General features: G+C 35.6%; 1 protein-coding gene across 2 annotated transcripts in view; it reads right to left on the reverse strand.

Moving 5' to 3' along the window:
- Nucleotides 1-21,765, reverse strand: part of PTPRB (protein tyrosine phosphatase receptor type B) — a 159,532-nt gene that overhangs the window by 63,090 nt on the left and 74,677 nt on the right. For both annotated transcript variants that reach the window (XM_074226144.1, XM_074226145.1), the window contains 6 exons: nucleotides 17,886-18,143; nucleotides 15,380-15,643; nucleotides 11,299-11,568; nucleotides 10,180-10,440; nucleotides 7,262-7,528; nucleotides 2,316-2,579 (listed from right to left, as the gene is read on the reverse strand). In XM_074226144.1, coding sequence (XP_074082245.1) covers nucleotides 2,316-2,579; nucleotides 7,262-7,528; nucleotides 10,180-10,440; nucleotides 11,299-11,568; nucleotides 15,380-15,643; nucleotides 17,886-18,143 — 1,584 coding nt within the window. The remainder of the gene's footprint in view (nucleotides 1-2,315; nucleotides 2,580-7,261; nucleotides 7,529-10,179; nucleotides 10,441-11,298; nucleotides 11,569-15,379; nucleotides 15,644-17,885; nucleotides 18,144-21,765) is intronic.

A 21,765-nucleotide genomic window follows, 5' to 3' on the forward strand; every position in this document is an offset into this window, starting at 1 on the left:
TCAAATGAATGATGGCATGACTTGCATTTTATATTTATTATAGTGAGAAGAATGTAGTACAAATGGCTAAAAGGAGGTAAGAGTATGAAGTCAGATCTGATTCACTGAGCTCTAATTCATGTGAGGGTGTTCAATCATTCTCCATCTCCCTCAGGTCATGTTGAGTCTGTGTTGAGCATTTAGGACAAGGGTAGACATCCTTTCTTTTGAATATCTAGGTACCATATCTTTGAGAATGAAGGATAATCACCATCAGCATCATCACCTAAAAAGTGTTTGACATGTTGTGGGGTGGAATAAAGTGACAGATCTGAATTGAGAAGAAATTGAAATATGAGCCATGCCAAGATGTTTTGTTGACAGCTTGTAGGCTTCTTTTGATGAAGGCTATCTTTTAAAAAAATGAACTCTACATGCTAGCTTCTGCCATCTCCCTCTTTGAATACTTCCAGCACCCATACTATCCAATTAGCACTAAACATATGATGTTGGATATCCAATCAATCAATCAATCAATCAAATAATAAGCACTTATTGGCCTCCTACAATATGCCAGGCATTTTGCCGGTACTGATGATACAAAGACAAAAGCAAAAAAGACCTTGCCTTGGAGGAGCTAACACTAATGAAGAAGACAATATGACTTTATATATAAACAAAAAGAATTCACAATGTAACTTTTATTTATTATCACATATTTTATTTCATTTCTATTTTAATTTATTTTTAGATATTGTAAACTCACCCCATCCTTCACATTTTTGTAAACTCAGGGCATATTACATATTCTAGGTGATCAATAGAGATTTTGTAAGAGTTCTAGGGTTCTTAATCATATGGAGAAAGCAAGATATTTGTTTTATGGAAGATTTACCTAAATTTCAGGATGAAAGATTTTATGCAAAGTTGATGCCAACTTAGGAAGATCATTTATGCAATGTACTAATTGCAGATGATTAAAGCAAAGCCACATTGCCAAGGAGAATGAGCCCAGATTTGGCATACTAAGCTCTTAGCTAAGTGCTGCCTTAACAGTCCCTTTCTATATTTGGCATATGCTTAGAGAAGGGACTTGGGGGCAAGGGACAAGTATCTCATCTTTAGAATATGTGTACATGCCATATATCACTTTCTTAAATAGTATATTTCTTGAGGTTAGAAATTGTCATTTTGCATCTCTATGAATTAGCATATTATATAAAATGATGCTTAATTTTCTTTTCTCTTTGTGATGCATAACAAACACAATATCACAGATTTGGAAATGAAAGACCATAGAGGTCATTTAATCCAACCTCTTCATTTTACAGATCAGGAAGCTGAGGCTCAGAGAAATTATGAGATTTGCTCAAGGTTACCCAGGTAGTAAGTAGTCATCATTCAGCTCTTTAGTTCTCCAATGGACCATGACTTCTAAGATATTGCTGATATTTTGTCAAAAATCTTGATGTCTGTGTGAATTGCCTGCCTCATATTAGTTGTGTGATCCAGAGGAAGTGACTTAACCTCTTTGCACTCTGGGCAAGTCTCTAAGACTGTGCCTACCTACATAGACAGTGTTTCCTAATCTTGGAGTTCCATATGAATTCCTAACTCTACAGAGAAATAATTAATTCAGTCCCCATTCACATCCCTCTCCTCATTTCCAGGGCTATCCCTATCTCCATCCCTATCTCCATCCCTAACCCCATGGAAAAGGAGGTGTAAAGTCTCTATTTAAAGTTCTACGTGTATCACAGAACTTCAGAAGAAATCCCTGAACTCCACTTAATGATAATGGAAGTTTATAGACTTGAAGGGAGAAGTTTATAGACTTTGAAGGGAGAAGTTTATAGACTTGAAGTCTATGTCTGTGATCCTTGTAAGTGGCAAAGTAATAGAAGTTTGGCCACTCAAGGAGTTTCGAAGGTCAAAAGGATTTTCAGAATCACCATAGCTTAGAATTGGAGAATATCTCGGAGATGATGTAAACTAATTGTTAGGACTTTTTTCTTCATATCAAACTTATTATCTCCCTTTTTTCAATTTCCTTTCATTGCATCCACTTCTTTCCCTATGGGGATAAGTAGAACAGTACAATAATAAAAGTGCTTCTGGAAGACAGCCCTTACAATATTTGAGGACAGCTCATCCCTGAGCTTTTTTTTCTCTCTTCCAGAATGAACAGTTTCACTTGACTTCATTATAGTTTTGCGGGCCCAGCTGTTATTAGTCCCTCAAAGACACTACCACAGAATTATTCCAGGATCAGAATCCCAGGAGCACTATGAATAACTGGACCGAGGTGAAGCATCTGTCTTTCCATACATCCTCACCTGTGCGTTCCTGGCCAAAGGAATGGTTCTCATATTTGCCACTTCTTGTTGTTATGGTCACATTGAACAGTCGGCCAGGAGTAAGGGAGCTGAAGGAGCATTCATTGGTGGATTTTGCAATAGCAAGAGACTGAATAATCTTATCACCGTGAGAGAGAGTCACAGAATAGCTATCTACATCTCCAGGAGCTGGTAGCCAGGAAATGCTGAGGTAATCACTCCGACCAGAATTATTCAATGTTACTCCACTAACACTAGAAGGGACTGAGACGAAAAAAAAAAGGAGAGAGAGAAAGCATGAGTAGAATTAATAATATGTCATTGTCACCAAGCAACAGGAATTCCTGGCATCTAATCTGATCACATAAGAATTAAAGGAAAACATAAGATTCCAAATTATCTTCTAGAACACTGGAATGCTTATGTCAGTCACAAGGTCAACTCAGATAAAGCCTGGGGCTACAAAATAATAACTAGCATTTAAATACTGCGTTAAAGTTTGCCAAGCTCTTAACAAACACCATTTTATTTGAGCCTCACAATAACCCTGGGAGGTTGATGTTACTATTATTTCCATTTTACAGATGAAAAAACTGAGGCAGACAAAGATTAAGTGGTTTGCCCAGGATTTTATAATTATATATTTATAAATAAAATTATATATACTTGATGTATATATTTATAAATAAAATTATATATAATATATAATTAAATTTATTATTACTATATTATAACTATAAAATTATTTATTATAAATAAAATTTTATATATAACCATAAAATTTTTATTATATATTATAACTATAAAATTATTTATTATAAATAAAATTATATATATAAGCATATGTTTATAAATAAAATTATATATTTATATTATATACTATATGATTATTTATTAATTATCTAAGATCTAAAATTTTTCTGACTCTATATATCCTTAATGGGTCTCCACTTGCCTCATGATTTGAGATAACCCACTGCATAAATAAAATGATGTTACTCCTGCCATTTTAAATTGAGTGATTGTTTTTCTGTTTCTGCTTCAAAATATTCTAAGAATGGGGGTTTTAAAAAATATATGATTTAGAAATGTGCTTAAACAATTTAGCAAATTAAAAACATAGATAAAATGAAAATATTGTCTATGGTAAACTATGAAGAATTGAATGATTTTTCTCAAAATCCTATGTCAGTGCTCTGTGAAGTTCATACTGTGGACTTTAAGGTCCTCACCCCAAAATAAAACATTTCCTGCCCCCTGGTGGTAGCAAGAAAATCAAAAACCTTAAGGATTATACATGGGATGCTAAAGCATGGTAACTTTTTTTGTGGCTAATTAATTATAAATAAGGGTCAATTCTTATCAGATGCTATAATTACAGCACCTGTTATATTTCATTTGTTAATACACACTAGAAGAATATTGCCATTCATTTGTTTTAACGTTGTATCCCCAGTTTATTGTTGCCATCATTGCCTGTCAGGAAAAAATCAGCTTAAATTCCCACAAGGATATTTCAAAAAACAGACTTGTGATATTCAGAGAATCTGGATATTTTCAAAATTTACAGAAACTCTCATTATCATAGGACAAGGTGTCAATTCAACCAACAAGTGTTTATAGGAATATACACCGGATTTGTGATTTCAGTAACATATTACATACATTTTCACCATGAACATTTATATCTCAGAAACCAGCAAATGAAAATCATTGTTTTGTTGATCATCCAAATTTGAGAAAGTGCTAGAGAAAATGTTAATAATGAAAATTAAACCTAAACGTGTGGTGAATATTTATCTCCCTCCCTCAAGAGAGCTGCTTGTTAAATAAATACTTATAAACACACCATTGCCTAAGCAGAACTTGAACTCAGGTCTTAATCCTTGTTAATGATTTTTCTAGGAATTGTTTGCTTTAAAGAAATTAGTAATATAGATTACACCCCCTTTCTTGAAACTTTCTTTTCCTTTTTTTCCTTTGGCACCACACTTAGTTGAGTGGAAAGATGCATGGGCTATGATTCAGAAGACCTACCTTCTAATTCCAACTCTATGATTAAATGACCAATGGATTAAATGCCTAGGTATAAATTTATGCATTGACTTCTGGCTAGAGACAAAACATTCTGAATTGGTTTAGCATAATCTCTTGGGAGAGTTAATGGCTACTCATTTGATTCATCAAGATTATGTTGCTTAAATGAGATGAGCAGAACCAGAAGAACGCTGTACATAGTAACAGCAATATTGTATGATGATAACTGCAAATGACTAAGAAATGCATGATCCAAGACAGTTCTGAAGGACTTATGGTGAAAAATTCTATCTACCTTCAGGAAAAGAATTGATGGAGTCTGAATGTAAATTGAAACATACTCTTTTTTTACTTCCTTTATTATTCTTGATTTTTTTTATCTATGTTATATTACACAATATGGCCAACATGTTTTGTATGATTGTGCATATATAACATATAAAATTGCTTGCCTTCTCAATTGGTGGAGGGAAGGGATGAGGGAAAAAATTTAGAACTCAAAAAATGTTTAAATGAATGTTGAAAATTGTTTTTCTATGTAATTGGGAGAAAATAAAATATTAAATAAAAAGAATATGTTGCTTATATTTTAGGACTAGGACATATTTTTAATATATGTATAGCTATCATGCCAAGAGAATTCTATATAGTTATGAAATGATTTGGCTGCTCTTTCTTTCTCCTATATACCAGACTGAAACCCCACCCCCTAGAGTTTATACCATGAAAATCTCTGAGAAGTGATTGCTAAGAGAGAAAATCACAAGAAGGGCAGGTCATGCTTCTATGCTATGACTAGGTAGATGGAATATGGTGATTGTTGCATTCTGGAAAAGGGTTTTTGGAGAGTTATACTGAACAACAGAGACACAAGAAAGAAGTGAATGCCAAAGGATTGCAGCAAAGGGATTACACAGACTGTGGGAGAAATGGAGCATGGAAGAGTTAGAGACTCGAGTAAGAGATGAGAACAAAGACTTAAGAGTATGGGGGAAAGGGAGCATGTGGACCCATAGCAAGGTAAGAAATTAGGTTTTAGGGAGGCAAACATATTGAACCAATACTGGGATGTCTAAGAGTAGTGCTTAAGAAAGAAATTCACCTAATTGGTACTGAGTGTCGGCAGGAATATGAAGTGACCTTCTGGAGAGTAGAAAGGGAAATTCAAAGTTTACCTGAAAAGAGGGGATTATAGTGATTTCCTAAAGATGCTTGAATAATAGTTTTTTTCTTGTACTTTTTTGTTGTCCAATTGTTCTCTTGGTGACCCCATTTGGGATTTTCTTGGCAAGATGCTAGAGTAGGTTGCCATTTACTTCTCCAGCTCATTTTACAGATGAGGAAACTGAGGTAAATAGAGTGAAGTGTTTTGTCCAGGGAGCACAACTGCTAAGTGTCAGATAAATCTTCCTGATTCCAGGCTTGTTCTATGTTTATTATTTGTCTAATGTTAGTCTAATACTTGTAGAGGTAATGAAATTTCTGATACCAGGCTTACCATGAACCATTTCTGAAATGTTCTTAGAATTCGATCTATTGTTGAGAAATCTTTAAGAATGAATCTGGTCAATGAGAGTCCAGACCCTCACAAAGTATTTGGTAATTTTCATTTCTGGTTACTGTAAACATGTTTGAAAGGTTGAAGGATGGTGATTAAGGTTGCACAAATCTAAAATATCCCAGGAGAGATGGAGTCAGTGGAGGGGGGCTCTATGTGGTATAACGGGATATGATATCTTATTAAACATTTTTGGAAATTAATTCTCCTCAAAGGGGTGTTGGGTTTTTTTTAACTGAATAAACCAGAACATAAAACCTTAACTTATTCAAGCATTGTTTGGAATCCAAAATATGTTCCATTCTATGAACAGTATAAAAATTATAAGTAAATGTGTGAGGTTTTTGAATGTTATTGATTCTACTTCTGGCCAAATATAATGGAGATAATCTCCCTTTCCACATCAATAATATGGAAGAAGACCAAAGAACCAGGAAGATACTTTTCCTAAGAGTGGGCTTTTTATTTCATTATATGTATAACCTCAGAAATTGGAGGGTGTTTAAATCCAGCTCTTCTGACAGGTAGAACATAAACAGCTCAAAGAAAAGAAGTTGGATGGGGGTGATTTACACAGCAAGTGGTTATCAAATGCTCATAAATGATTTCTGGCACTTTTCTTGAAGGTTTTAGAAAACTCACTCTATATTACACTCTTCACTCTTAGCCCCCTTTCCTCCTTTATGTTGTTAAGTTGTTTTTAATTGTGTCTAACTCTTTGTAACTCCATTTGGGGTTGTCTTGACAGAGATACTGGAACGGATTGCTATTTCCTTCTCCAGCTCATTTTGTGGATTGAGGAAATTGAGGCAAACAGAAGTTGAATGATTTGCTCAAGGTCACATAGATAATATGAATCTAAGTCTGGATTAAACTCAGATCTTCCTGATTCCAGGCCCAGTATTCTAGTTGCCAACTAACTGTTTTAAAGGCCACAGATCTCTCTTGGATAGTTCTGAGTTATCAGCTCAAAGTTATCATCATCATCATCATCATCACCATCACCATTTTTCAGAGATTGTGGGATAATGTTTCTATCTTTGAAGGATTTCAAGATTCAGCAATTCTTTTCTTTTCTTTTCTTTTCTTTTCTTTTCTTTTCTGTTTTGTTTGCAAGGCAATGGAGTTTATGTGACTTGCCCAAGGTCACACAGCTAGGTCATTTTAAGTGTCTGAGGTCAAATTTGAACTCAAGTCCTCCTGACTTCAGGGCTGGTGCTCTATCCACTGCACCACCTAGCTGTCCCCTGAACCACCTAGCTACTCCAATACATTTTTTTTACTAAGATAGTTTCAGATCCTGTGAGCTCAGATATATAGATTTCACAAACATTTTCCCCCCTTCTCTTACCTGTCTGCCCCTCTCCCACCATTTGTCGGGAAGAGATCCCTCCACTGAATGTTGTAACCACCACTGAATAGAGGCCACCAGGCTTAAGAGAATGGAAGCTGTAGCCACTGGTCTCACTTGACACACTCTCATTTTTAATAACAACATTTTCATGAATTAGTAAGACTTGATAGAATTCAATATCTCCTTGTGCTCTTGTCCAGTTGGTGAATAAACTATTGGTTGTCCCTTGATTAAACACATTCAAGCCAGTCACCTGAGCAGGCACTGAAATAAAAGAAAATATTCCACAAAACAAAGAGAAGACAAAACAAATGTTATTTAGTCACCCCAAGGGAGTTCTTCAACAATAACAACAAAAAAATGAATCAAATTGGAGACAAGCTTAAAAAGTACTAAAAATAAATTCTCTGCTTTAAACGCCTAGCTTTACTTCCTGTGGCATATGGAAAACCAGTCCTGGCACAGAAGGCTTTTCTGCTTCTGAATGTTGCTTATATTAGGTGAACTCAAAATGATTTAAGATTCAAAAATAAAGGCGCATTCTTAGGAGTGATTTTAAATTATAAACATAACTCAAGTAATGAAAGGATATCACTTTTGATATAACCTCTATAGCTTAACCACACAATCCAATCTAATAAGCATTTATTAGACACCTGCTATCTACAAAGGTCTGTATAAGACCCGATAACACAGACAAAACAGAAAACAGCCCTTGTTCTCAAGGAATGAATATAATCTTTTTGAGGGATACACTTTATAAACAACTAAGTATAGGCATGATGACTTGAGTAGGGAGGATTGAATTTTTTTTCCATTTCTTGTCACATTAGAACCCCAAACCAAGAGTTCTCCCGTTCTAAAGGTTTAGCACTCTATCCACCTGTTTTTTTTGGTATTTAGAGGCAAATGAAGATAAGTGGCTTGTCTAGAATCACATAGCTAGTAAGTGCTGAAGGTCAAATTTGAACTCAAGTCTTCCTCACTCAAGGCTCTATCCATTATACCATCTGGCACAAAGAATTTTTAAAAATCCTAGACTTTTCCTCAAATAAGTGACCCATATCTGTATCTATATTTGTACTTCCAAAGAGAATCTATATACATTTGGTAGAATTTAACCTATTTAATTTATACAAAAATAAGACCTGGGTTCAAATCTAGATACTCACTAGTTGTGTGATACTGGCAATCACAGCATCTCTGGGTCAGTTTCCTCATATATAAAAATGAGTGGGTTTGTGTAGAGGGTCTCCAAGTTTCCTTACAGTGCTAAATCTATGATCCTATGAGCTGAGAATGGAAAGAACCCTGATGAAAAGTTTTTTTGACTCAATCAACTACCGCTCAACTCTATGGTAGTGTCTATACTAGGCTCTTGAAAGTTTTAGGGCAAGAATGAACCTGATACTTTGGATATGAAACCTTATTCTTTGGATAATGAAAGTGCAACACTTTCATTAAATAGATGAGAAACTGGGATCCATATAAGATTAATGTCTTATTTAAGGTTACAAAGTTAGATAGTAGCAAAACTAGTTTTAAAGATGATGAATATATAACCACAGAAATAGAAGGAACTTCATTGGTCATCTAGTCTAGTTCACTTGTACCTGACCAAAAAGACATTCTACAATATTTCCAATAAGTGGTTATCCAAATTTTGCTTTAAAACCTCTAGTGAAGGAAAACGGATTCCCTTCTAAGGCAACTTACTTCACTTTGAATAGCTGCAATTCCTAGAAAAAAAAATTTCCTTACATCCTTACATCAAGACTAAAGCGGAGTGAGCAGAACCAAGGAAAAAATTTATTCAATGATAACAATATCATAAAGAAAAATCATCTTGAACAACTTAAGAACTCTGATCAATATTAATCAGGATTTTAAAAGTCTAATGATGAAATATCCCATATGCCTCTTGATAGAAAGATGCACATATATTTTCATCTATGACACAATCATCTCAGGAATTTGTTTTGTTTTACTATACTTGTAATGGGTTTTATTTTTATTGCTTTCTCATTGAAGGGTTAGAGGGAGAAAAGGAGATGAAAAGCAGAGAATGCAGACCTAAAAGTATAATAAAACAATTAAATTTAAAAATTAAAAAAAGACCAAATTTGCCTTTTCCAAATTCTACTAATCGCTTCTAATAATGATCTTTGTTTTCCAGTATTTTTTTTCATCACATATGACTCTTCATGACCCCCTTTGGAGTTTCCTTGGCAAAGATACTGGAATGGTTTGTCATTTCCTTCTTCTGTCCATTTTATAGATGAAGAAATGGAGGCAAACAGAGTGAAGTAGCTTGCCCAAGTGTTTGAGTTCAGATTTGAACTCAGGAAGATAAATCTTTCTGACTCCAGGTCCAGCACTTTATCCATTGTTCCACCTAGCTGTCCAATAATGACCTTGGGAATCTAATAAAAGTCTAATGTCTTTTCCATATAAAAGTTAGAATGCTCCCTAAGTCTCCTCTTCTTCAGTCTAAAAACCCAGATTCCTTCAACTGAGTCTCATATGCTCAATTAAAGTCTCTTCATCATTCTGATTGCTGTCTCTGGATGTTTCTAGTTTACTGATGTTTTCCCTAAAATGAGGCACCTGTACCTGAATCCAAAACTTTGGCAAATAAGATCTGATCAAAACAGGGTACAGCAATGTCACCATCTTGGGTCCAGTCAATGGCTATAATATCACACTATTGACTTATATTGACCTACAATCCATGAAGACCCCCAAATCTTTCTAAGATTTCTGTCTTGTGATGCTTCACTGTAAGGATAACTAATTGGTATATAGCACACACACACACACACACACACATCACTGGGCTTTAGATTCTTCAAAGGCAAAAATGTGAGTTCTTTTGTTGTCTCTGAATTGAATTAAAGTATATTGGAGAAAAATACCTGTTCTTCCTTCCACCCACGTTGAATTTTTCAAATCTCCACTGATGCTGGTGACAGTAGCTACATACTTTCTTCCAGGAACCAGATCTGTGAAAGTGAATTCTTTGGCTTCTTTGGATAATGCCTTGTGGATGAGTCTGAGATCCCTGTCTTCTAGTGAGATGACATATTTATCCCATTCTGCTGCAGGGGTAAGCCACATGATGCTCAGAGAGGATTCATTGGCATGCTTTATTCTGAGCTGCATAACAGGTTGTGGGGCTGTGGAAAAAGCAAAAGATGTTGGTAAATAGTACAGATGAAGTGATGAGAATATTCATGATTGATAAGGTGACAGGATATCTAATGCTCTCTTCCATCCACAAGAATACTCCAATTCTGCTATCTAGTATGGGATTGATTTTAAAAGTGAAAGCGTAAGCTTATGTTGGAGATTTTGTGTCCCTATTTGGGGTTTTCTTAGCAGAGATACTGGAGTAGTTTACCATTTCCTTCCTTAGCTCATTTTATAGATGAGGAAACCAAGGCCAACAGGGTCAAGTGACTTGCCTAGATCATCCAGTTAATAAGTATCTGAAGTCAGATTTGAACTCAGGATGATGACACTTCCTGACTCCAGGCCTAGAACTTTAGCCATGGTACCACCTAGCTGCCTCTATGATCTGGATAGAAATGTGGAATTTATACTCCATTTGATATGTAAATATAACTAGGATATTTCATCTACATTATATATTTGGATATGGTCTTTAGAAAAAAAAATCAGTGCAGTAAGTCAATATGTTAAAATGTTCTTTTTATCCCTTGGATTGCATGTTTCTAAGTTGTCTGGTTGGAAACAGGGGAGGGGGGGAAGTAATAGGGTGCCCAAAACTGTATCCATTCTTGTCCTGTGAAATATTGAAAATAACTTTATACATCCTTACCTACTGGGCATCAGAAAGGATGTCTGGCACCCAAATAATTGCCTCTATCATATTCCCTCTCTTGCCACTCTTCTCAGAAGGGCACTAACAATGAACCTGTTACAGTTTTTCCCTTTACCCAGGACTGATTTAGGAAATCTGATCATTTTTTCATTTTATTTACTGTTTGGAGAACTTCCCTGCCATTGCTTACTTGTTCGACCTTGGCAGCGATTGATGTTCTTTAAGCCGCCACTCTCAACAGTGACCGCTACCTCATACTGTCTTCCAGGTATGAGCCCTAGGTCATGGATGTCAAAGACCTTTGCATCTTTTCCTATGGTCGTGTTGAGCAGGACTGAAGAACCATTGAACAGCACAATGCGGTACAATTCCCAGTCTCCAATAGGAGGCAACCAACTCACTCTTAGGGATCTCATCCAACCATTGCTGATTGCCTTCAACTTTGTAACTTTTTCAGGGACTAAAATAGGAAAGGAGAAAAAAAAATTAAGTGAGGAATCCATTTGGGAGAGGGAGAAAGGTGGAAAATGTAGAGGAATTAAAAAAAATCTGACCTTTGATATGCTTCTCTCCTATTACCAGATAAATGGAAGCTAATGTAGAATAGCTCTTCATATGGAAAATTTCTCATTTTGGAAAATTCAATGCTCAAGAAACGTATTCCTTATCCACTCTAGTAATGAATATACAAATGATTTGTATTTTTTGGGAGGGATTGATGGGATTACAGTTATAAATCCTTTTATTCATGTGGACTTAGTAACTAAGAACTAGGGAATTGATTGAGACCCTCAGAGCTTATTGATTGAGACACTCAAAAAAGATTTGAATCCAAATCTTCCTAGTTCCAAGTCCTGAACTCTAGGAGAATATTACTGCAACTTTGCTTATCATCTAATGAAAAGGACAGTGTTTATTATTGATTAAATGCTGACCCCTGAAACAACATTACTTCTAGCATAGGTATATTGCCAAAGGTGCCATCTTACAGAGGAGATTCTGAAGACTTATGACCATTAAATGTTCTTTCCTTCTTAAATCCCAGAGGCATTTAGAGGATTAATACAATAATTCATTGAAATCACTGCAGCAGTCAACTTTGATTCTCCTTTTCATCATCTCATCCCCAGTAGTGAGGAAATGAGTTGTTAGAAATGTATAATTAAAGAAATAAATACCAATTAATTATACAAAAGTCACATCTTCTTAACCCAAAAGGAACAAGATTTCATCCTGATAATTCAAGACCAAAATCAGTTTTCTTGAATTATTCAGAAAGGTGACATAATGTTCCACTTTTCTCTAAGCATTAAAACCTGATTTAAACATTTTTTATGAAATGTAAAAGAATTTACCTTCCAGGTCTCAATGACAATCCAAAATAGTAACCTTGTCTAGCTAAAAAAAAAAAACAACCCAAAACTCAGGAGCCAAGATAGTAGCATGAAGGCAAGGATTCTTGGAAACTTCCCCCCAAAACTCTCAAAACCATCAAATTAGGACTCTAGTCAAAATCTAGAGGGGCAGAACCCACAGAAAGACTGAGTGACATAATTTCCCAGTCTAAAACAACTTAGAACATCTCCAATACAGATCTGTTCCACCGGGCTAGGGGCTGCAGCACAGCCTGGCTGGATGCCTGGGTCTGTAGCAGAGGGGGTGGTTTAATCATCAGGAACAGCCTGAAGGGGTAGTGAGAGAACTCTGCCACACCAGAGTGAGTGCATAGTAGAGCACCCACTTCAGAGCAGTGCAGTGAGAACCTGCATCGGGAGTTGGCAGAGCCACCCAGCACATGCAGAGCTCTCAGCACATAGATGGTAAAGGGGTTGGGGGAGACTGCAGAAATCTCTCTGCTCTTCTTGGGGCAGGACTCAGCTGTTTGTTCACACTTAGATCTAGGTTGCAGTTTGGGCTTCCACATTACCATAACTGAGCAGGAAACATCCTCACTGCTTCAGGGCAGAGGGGAGGGCCTGAAGCCTCTCATAAAACCTTGGAGGAATTAAGATCCCTGCAGATTGTCCCCAAAACACCCCAAAGCCTTGGAAGTATGGCAAATCAGTCATAGGCTGAGGAAATGAGCAAACAACAGAAAAAAGGACCAAAATACATCCTCAGAAGTTGATAAAATCAAGGCATCTGTATCCAAAAGCTCCAAGAGAAATAGAAAATGGGCTCAGGCTATGTATGAGCTCAAAAAAGACTTTGAAAAGTAATTAAGGGAGGTAGAGGAAAAATTGGGAGGAGAAATGTGAGCAATGCAGATAAATCATAAAACCAACTCAGCAGAAAGAAATACAAAAAAAATACTGAAAAAAATAATATGCTAAAAATCAATTGAGGTCAAATGGAAAAAGCAACACAAAAGACAAATGAGGAAAAGAATGACTTAAAAAGCAGAATTGACTGGGGCGGGGTGCAGCTAGGTGGTGCAGTGGATAGAGCACTAGCCCTGGAGTCTGGTGGGGGTGGGACCTGAGTTGAAATCCAGTCTCAGACACTTAATAATTACCTAGCTGTGTGACCTTGGGCAAGTCACTTAACCCCATTGCCTTACAAACCCCCCCCCCAAACTCAACCAAACAAAAAAAAGCAGAATTGGCCAGCTAGAAAGGAGATAAAAAAGCTCTCTGAAGAAAATAACTTCTTCAAATGCAGAATGGAACTAAAGGAAGTGGATGACTTTGTGTGAATCCAGGAAGAAATAAAACTGTTCCAAAAAAATTAGAAGAAAATGTGAAATATCTCATTGGAAAAACAACTGACCTTGAAAACCGATCCAAAAGAGATAATTCAAAAATACTTTGGCTACCTGACCAGGAAAAAAGCTTAGACTTCATTTTTCAAGAAATAATACAGCAAAATTGCCCTGAGGTCCTAGAAGCAGAGGGTAAAATAGAAATTGAGGGAATTCACCAATCACCTCCTGAAAGAAATCCCTAAAGAAAAACTTCCAGGAATATTATAGCCACATTCCAAAAATCCCAAGTCAAAGAGAAAATTCTAAAAATTGCCAGAAACAAGCAATTCAACTACCATGGCTCTATAGTCAGGATTACATAGGATCTGGCAGCATCTATAGTAAGTGCTCATAGGGCTTGGAATATGATATTCCGGAAGGCAAAAGATCTTGGTTTGCAACCAAGAATCAACTGCTCAGCAAAACTGAATATCCTCTTTCAGGGGAACAGATAGACTTTCATTGAAACAGAGGACTTTCAAACTTTCCTATTGAAACAACCAGAGCTGAAGGGAAAGTTTGATCTTCAAGTACAGGAAAAAGGTGAACTATGGTGGGGGGTGGTGGATGAGAAGAACCAACTATGAGGAGCTTATTGATGTTGAACTGCATGTATTCCTGCATGGGAAGAAAAAACTGATAACTCATATGAACGTTCTCATTTATAAGAACAGTTAGAAGGAGCATATAATAGTATAATATAGTAAAAAGATGGAGTCAATGATGATAAAGGATAGTACTGGGAGAAAGGGAAAGGAGAGGACAAAGGAGCTAAGATAGTTCACATAGGAGTCAAGAGGAAGCTTTTATGATGGAGTGGAATGGGGAAAGGTGAGGGGGAATAAGTGAGCCTTCATTCTCACCAGAAATGGCTCAGAGATGAAATAACTTACACACTTAATAGGGTATAAAAATCTATCTTATCCTAGAGAAAAAATGAGATGAAAGGGATGGGATAAGGAGAATGGGGGGAGGGAAGGAGGAAATAAGTGACAGAAGAGAGGGAAGTTCATGGGAGAGGGTACTCAGATACAACACACTTCTAAGCAGGGACAGGGTGGGTCTATGGAGGAGCTCAAAAAAAGACTTTGAAAAGCAATTAAGGGAGGTAGAGGAAAAATTGGGAGGAGAAATGTAAACAATGCAGATAAATCATGAAAACCAAGTCAGCAACTTGGTGAAAGAAATACAAAAAAAAATACTGAAAAAAAATAAGAGAAAGAATAGAAAAAACGAGAGTGGGAAGGAATAGGGTGGAAGAAAATACAGCTATAATAGCAACTGTGGGAAAATTATTGAAGCAGCTTTGGTGGACTTATGATAAAGAAGGCAACTCATCCCAGAGACAGAGTCGTTGGTATCTGAACACAGACTGAAGTACATTTTTTTCTCTCACTATTCCTGAGGTTTTGCTTCTTTTTGGGGGGGGAGGGGCTATGTACTCTCTCAACAAGATTATTGTAATAATGAAGATAAAATAATTTTAAAAATCTCGGCAACTAAATTCCATGTTTGAAATTCAACTTACCTGTTCTTCCCATTGCTGCTTTCTGAGCAGAGAGTTCGCCACTGATGGTAGAAACAATAACCTGGTACAGGCGTCCTGGAGTCAAGCCCTCAAAGCGGACTTCAGTCACCCAGGCTTCTATAGTTCTGAATTCTCTAACACTCCCTTGATGAGACAATGTGATATTATAATAATCCATGTTTCCTGGGGGTCTTTTCCATTTGACTTTGAGAGAAATACAGCTATCCTCATTAGTCACCATCAGATTTGAAACTTCCATTGGGGCTAGCAAGAATTGAGGAAAATCAAAAGGTTAGAGTTTGATTTTTAATGGTTTATTTTTTCTCTATCTAATAGGAAATTATTTAACTAATCAGCATTCTATTATAAAAACAAAATAATGCATAATTATATAACAGTACAAAGAGATATACTTTATTCTCATGCTTGAGTATGTAGGATGAATTAAAAAAAATCCACTGACTGATAAATGCTTCATCTTTATAGAGAAAATCCTACTTAATTTTCTGAGTGAGGTATAAAAAACACTATTTTTGTAGTGTTCATTCATGAGTTTGACAGCTGTGATGTTATTTCATCAGAGCAATATGATGAAATCTCACAGTTGATCTTTCCTTTATTTCATAATCTCTCTAGATACTTTTGGATCTCTAACTGTCTTAGAATCAAAATACATTATCCCAATGGGATAAGGATTTCCAGCTACCTTTTCCTCTTAAGGGATGTAAATAACTTTTAAGACTCATGTTATATTTTATAGAGAGGTATACTTACATAATCATTGGTTTCTAACTTTGCTGTCTTATCGACATGGACTCTGGGTCCAAGGACCACAAGCTCTAACTGGTCCTTCCAATTTGAAAGTTCAAGTGTCGGTTTGGCAATGGACTCTATGCTTATTATCTGAGAACCATTCCTCCTAAATTCCCACTGGCTCATAGCAGGTTGTCCACACCCTGATGTATGCATATATATTTTTAGTCATATAGACAACAGGTTTAAGATCTGTTTTATCAGTTCACAAAGGGCTACCCCTTTGATCAGAGGCAGTGCTTATTGATAACATCACATATCCTTGAAATAATTAAAAATAATGTCATCTCTATACATGGGCAAAGGTGTTCACATGGTATGTATTACTGGGGTACCCAAACACCTATCAGCCATCAAAGATCTTTCCCATTAACTTACTATACTGCCTGAGAATCTACCATGTTATATCTATGATATAATTATCTACCATATCATTAGTTACAGCTAAATCATTTTATCCCTTGGGAGTTTCCTTAAAATAGGGGTTCTTAATCTTTTTTGTTTCTTAGATCCCTTAGACAGTCTGGTAAAACCTATGGACCCCTTCTTAGAATGATGTTTTTAAATTCATAAACTAAAAAACATATTATTTATAAAGGAAACCAAAGTTTAGAAAAATGAAGAAGTAATTTTCTTCTCATCCAAATTCACAGACCCCTTCAAATATACATACATATATATTTATACATGTATATATATATATAATATGTGTGTGTGTGTGTGTGTGTGTGTGTGTGTGTGTGTGTGTAGCTATGTATGTCTCCAAGTTAAGAATCATTTCCTTGGAATATGCATTTTTTAAGAAATATATTTTCAGAGAGCAGGGTGACGAGTTAGGTAAAGTTTAATGGAAGAAGATTGGAAATTTACAGATGAGAAGCATTCCAGAATGCTGGGAGAGGACTCTGTGTCATCCCAGAAGGAGCATGAGGTGATTGACTGCTTGTGGAGGGGATGCTGAAAACTGAAATAAGGGTGCTGAAAGAGTTGGAAGAGGCATACCTATATGACAAGCGTACTGACATCTTAGATGGATTTATAGAAGAAATACAAAATATCACCTAAAATTTTATCCTATCTTTAGAAAATCCAACAAATCAACAAGTATTTATTTAATGCCTGCTGTATGTTAGCAGCTAGGAATATGAAGAGAAAAACAAAATAGTTCCTTTCCTCAAGCTGCTTCCTGGGGAAAACAACATTCATGCTGATGGGTAAATAAAACATGATTTCAATATTAAGGACTAGGTGAGAGGGAGGGATATGGAAAGGCTCAGTTTAAGCATTTGAGAAGAAGCTTGAAGGGATCTAGAGATTCTGAGAGTCTGAGATCAGAAGGAACACAATTCTAGGCAGAACTGCAAAGTCTAGGAGCTGGGAAGAGAAATAATTATGTATAGGGAACAGCAATAGATCATTTTTCAGATGAAGAAGAGTAATGGGAATTCTGTGCTTTAGGAATATTTGGCATTTATGTGAAGGATGTATTAGAAAGAGGCAAGATTGGAGCATTAGGAGAACCTAGTGAAAGGAGCAGTGCTCAGTAAATATTTGTTGATTGAGAGCAATTTGGGACTGCTAGCAGTGTTAGTCAATTTTATTCTGTCCTATGGTAACCTTTCTAAGTCAATCCATCAGAGAATGTCATCACACTTTCTTGGTATGACTTTTTGAGTTGTCTGAGTAGACTTACCTGTCCTAATTAGTTTAGACTTGTAGTTCCATAGCCCAGCTGCTTCAGTTATGATTGTGAGATTGTAGAGATGTCCTGGGGTCAGTCCATTAAAAGTGTGGGTGGTAATATGCTTTTCTGCATGGATGTCATGAACTATTCTCCCTTTATCCAGTAGCATCACCCTATATTTGTCCACATTCCCAGAACCTGAGGACCAGGAAACCTGGAGAGTATCAGTCTTGGTGGAAGCCTGGATAGCTTTCACTGGGAATGGCACTGGTAGAATAAAAGATAGGCACAAAGTGTCAGAAGTCATCATTCCACAGGCAACATACATAAACATACAGAATATGCATCTGTATATACTTGCTTGAGATCTCGACTGTGCTAGACTGTAGAGTAACTGAATAATTTAGTAATTTCAGTAAGAAAGCAACCCTTAAGAGTTGGGGCACTCTCCCATAAATCTCCTCTGTAATACTAGCTTCATACTTAGAGAGCTTTAGTTTCTGCATCTGTAAAATGGGGATAATAATATTTGCACTATATATTTTATAAGAGTTTTTCAGTGAAATTCATTTTGTGATTCCTAAAGTACTAAAGAAATCTGAATTATTCATATTGTTAATAAACCTTGCTATAATAAGACATGGAAAAACTACATAAATGAAACCACCTCCTTATGTAGGTTTTTCAAGAGCTAAGCTTTGGATGGGATCCAAGCAAGAGCCGCCTTATATTAAAATCTATTCTACATAAAATTGTGTTAACATATACTCAAGTATTCAAATGGATTTATGATCTTATTGATTTGAAAGTTCTTTCCTACAAAACTCATTTATGCTGGCTCATCTTCTGCAATTTTTGTCTTTGTCTTCCCATAAACATGTCATTGGGACAGTTAACCCAACATGCTGGGGCCTTTCTTGATTTTTCCTAACATTGTAAGGGCACCTGTGGGGGTATTTTTCATTTTTCATACTTGCTATGTGACTATTCTATCGTTTCTTCCTGTCACACCATTTATTCCTTGATGACATGGTTTACTCCTGTTTTTCATCAAAATTATTCATTGTTCATATGTTTCAGACTGCTGAGTGCCTTTCCACTACCATCTGTGTGATATTCACTTATCATTTTCCAAGACTGTTAAATTTTATCTCTTACAAGCATACAGTAACATTATTATAATATTGATATCAAAAACACAAGTCTTTGCTTTTTTGGGAAGCTTGGGGTCAATTTCTCAAGGGAAATTTACCCCTACCTCCTTTTTCTTGTTCAAATCTGTGTCCAGTTTATTGGCCATCTATACTCTTTACCCCCAAAATGCATATTGATGGACCATCCCTGTAGGTTAACCATCCAAGGGCATTTTGTAATCTAGGTAACAGGCATTCTTTATTCACTTGGTCTCTTCTGTGTGGAAGATCAGACAAAACTCTTTTGAGTGGTTAGAGATGTCTTCAAGGAGACTTTTTAAAGTTTGGGGACTTGATGCAATCAGAAAAAATGTCTAATTCAAACACAAGTATCTCAAGATCTATTAGAAATTTTTCTTCAACTTGAATTTTGTACTGGAACTATTCCATCAAAGTGGTAAATATTTTTGTTAAGCATATACTTCCTTATTTTATGATTTATCTTACTATTTATTATTAGGGAGTCATTGAATAAGGTTATTTGTGTTGTTATATCTTCTGAGGGATCTTAGATAATTATAATAGATATCTGTATAGGAGTCACATTACTAAAAAAAATGACCTTTAGATTGGCATTTTATTCTACCAAAGCATGTTATTTTTCACTCAATAAATAATATTTATGATCTTATATTCAATACTCCTTCATTCAATTGTGAAATGGAAAAGATGTGGTCTACTGTTGAATACTGTTTATAAAAGCGTTTTGTCTCCTCATGGAGAACGTCTTTGATTTGTGTTTTAAAAACTTCCATAAAGATTTTGTGCAAATGGGAAAATAGGCATATATCAGTAAGAAATTATTGCTGTTTTCTCAGTTGACTTTTTATTAACAGTCAGAAATCATTTTTACAACTTTTATATTCTCCCCTCTTTTAAATACTTTGTATATCAAACTGAAGACCTTTATAATGCCTTGTCTCCACAACTCAAATCTCTTGTATTTATACTTTGTTCTTTTTAAGAACATTTTCTATTTCCCCTTTAAGCACAGCTGGGATTGTGAAGAAGGTTTCAAGTGCAGTGGTTTCACCAGTTTTTGATGGAGAAAGCAATTTGTTATGATTTTACAAATATTTTCTCTTTTTCTTCTGTTTATTGTCCAGTCACTTTTTTCAGTTGGATATATTGTTAAATTTTTCTAAAATGATTTTACCTTTCATTTCTCCTGATCTGTGCAATGATACTGACCAGAATCATCTGTCCTCCTCTTTCCTAAGCTTTTCTAGAAGAGTCTACATTCTATCATGATGTTGCCTTTGGTAGTCATCTCTTTTCAGCAAATAAGTCAAAGCATCAAAATATTTGATGACTGAAGCACATTCTGAGCTCTTTTGATCTCCTTTATTACTCCAGGTAATTTATAATGATTAATTATTTTAAAATGAGACTATTAAAATTGTTATCAATGTAATTTTATTTATAGTTCCTAATTTTTTATAATCAACTACTTGTTTTAATAGCTCCAGATTGAGTTTCTTTTTTATTAGCTATGAAATTATCTATGATAAGATGATAATCTGACTATACATGAATAGCTAATTCAAGGATATCTCCCACATCAATAACAAGTCCTTTCCCACCTATCAAAATATAATCTATTTTATTCTTTTTTATGTTTTTGCAAGGCAAATGGGGTTAAGTGGCTTGCCCAAAGCCACACAGCTAGGTAATTTTTAAGTGTCTGAAATCAGATTTGAACCCAGGTACTCCTGACTCTAAGGCCGGTGCTTTATCCACTATGCCACCTAGCCACCTCTATTTTATTCTTTATGAAATTATTTGGTACTCATCATATCCAAGGTCTACTGATTATTTTCCTAAATAAAACACTGATGATTCAGAAATATGAGACTTCTGCGGAATCTATAAGTCTTTGGTCTCTTCCATTTCATCTTTCTGAATCATGCTTTTCTATTTATATTCATTTTTCTCCATCTTCCCTATTTTTCCCCATTTTACTCCCTTTCATTAAAGAAACAAAGCTATTGGAATTTATTGATCAACACAATTCCATTTTAAGTGTTAATAAAATTTTAAGTGATGATAGCAACTTGAGACTGTTCACTTGAATGCATTTTATAGAGAAGAAAAAATTGTAACTCCAAGGAAGTTACTCTAGGTTTTGGTAAGCCATATAGTAAAATTAGAAGTAGAACTCAGGTCTTCAAACTCAGTAATTTTTAATGACCTCTAACTGCTTTCCAAATGATATTGGGGTGAGGGAGATGTAGAGAAGTTTCTGTCCTAAGTTTGGGATTAAATATGAAGTTGTAGACAGGGCAATTCAAATGGGAGTCATGACACCTGGATTCCAACACTTGCCCTAGCACTTATTTTATTTTATTCAGTTAATAGTTTAATTAGGAAGTGATCAAAACATTTATGAGATCATGATACTTGAAATGAGCTAATTCATGTAAAGCACTTTGAATAAATGCTATATGTGATAACCCTTAGTTATTTTGGTTTAGTGGGGGATAGGAGGCAGGGGAAAAAATAATTAACATTCCAAATACTATGTAATTTGCTCATAAAACTAGTGCTACTAAAGTATTATATGAAGTCTGAAGTGGGAAAATCCATGACTTATTGGAGGAGGGTGGGGAAGGCTTACTGGAGAAGGTGGTATTTGAATCAACTATCAGAAAGATAAGAATTTAATAAGGAGGGAGTAGGTGGAAGGGAAGAGAAGA

The sequence above is a fragment of the Macrotis lagotis genome, chromosome 2 (genome assembly GCF_037893015.1).
Source record: "Macrotis lagotis isolate mMagLag1 chromosome 2, bilby.v1.9.chrom.fasta, whole genome shotgun sequence".
Taxonomy (NCBI): Eukaryota; Metazoa; Chordata; class Mammalia; order Peramelemorphia; family Peramelidae; genus Macrotis; species Macrotis lagotis.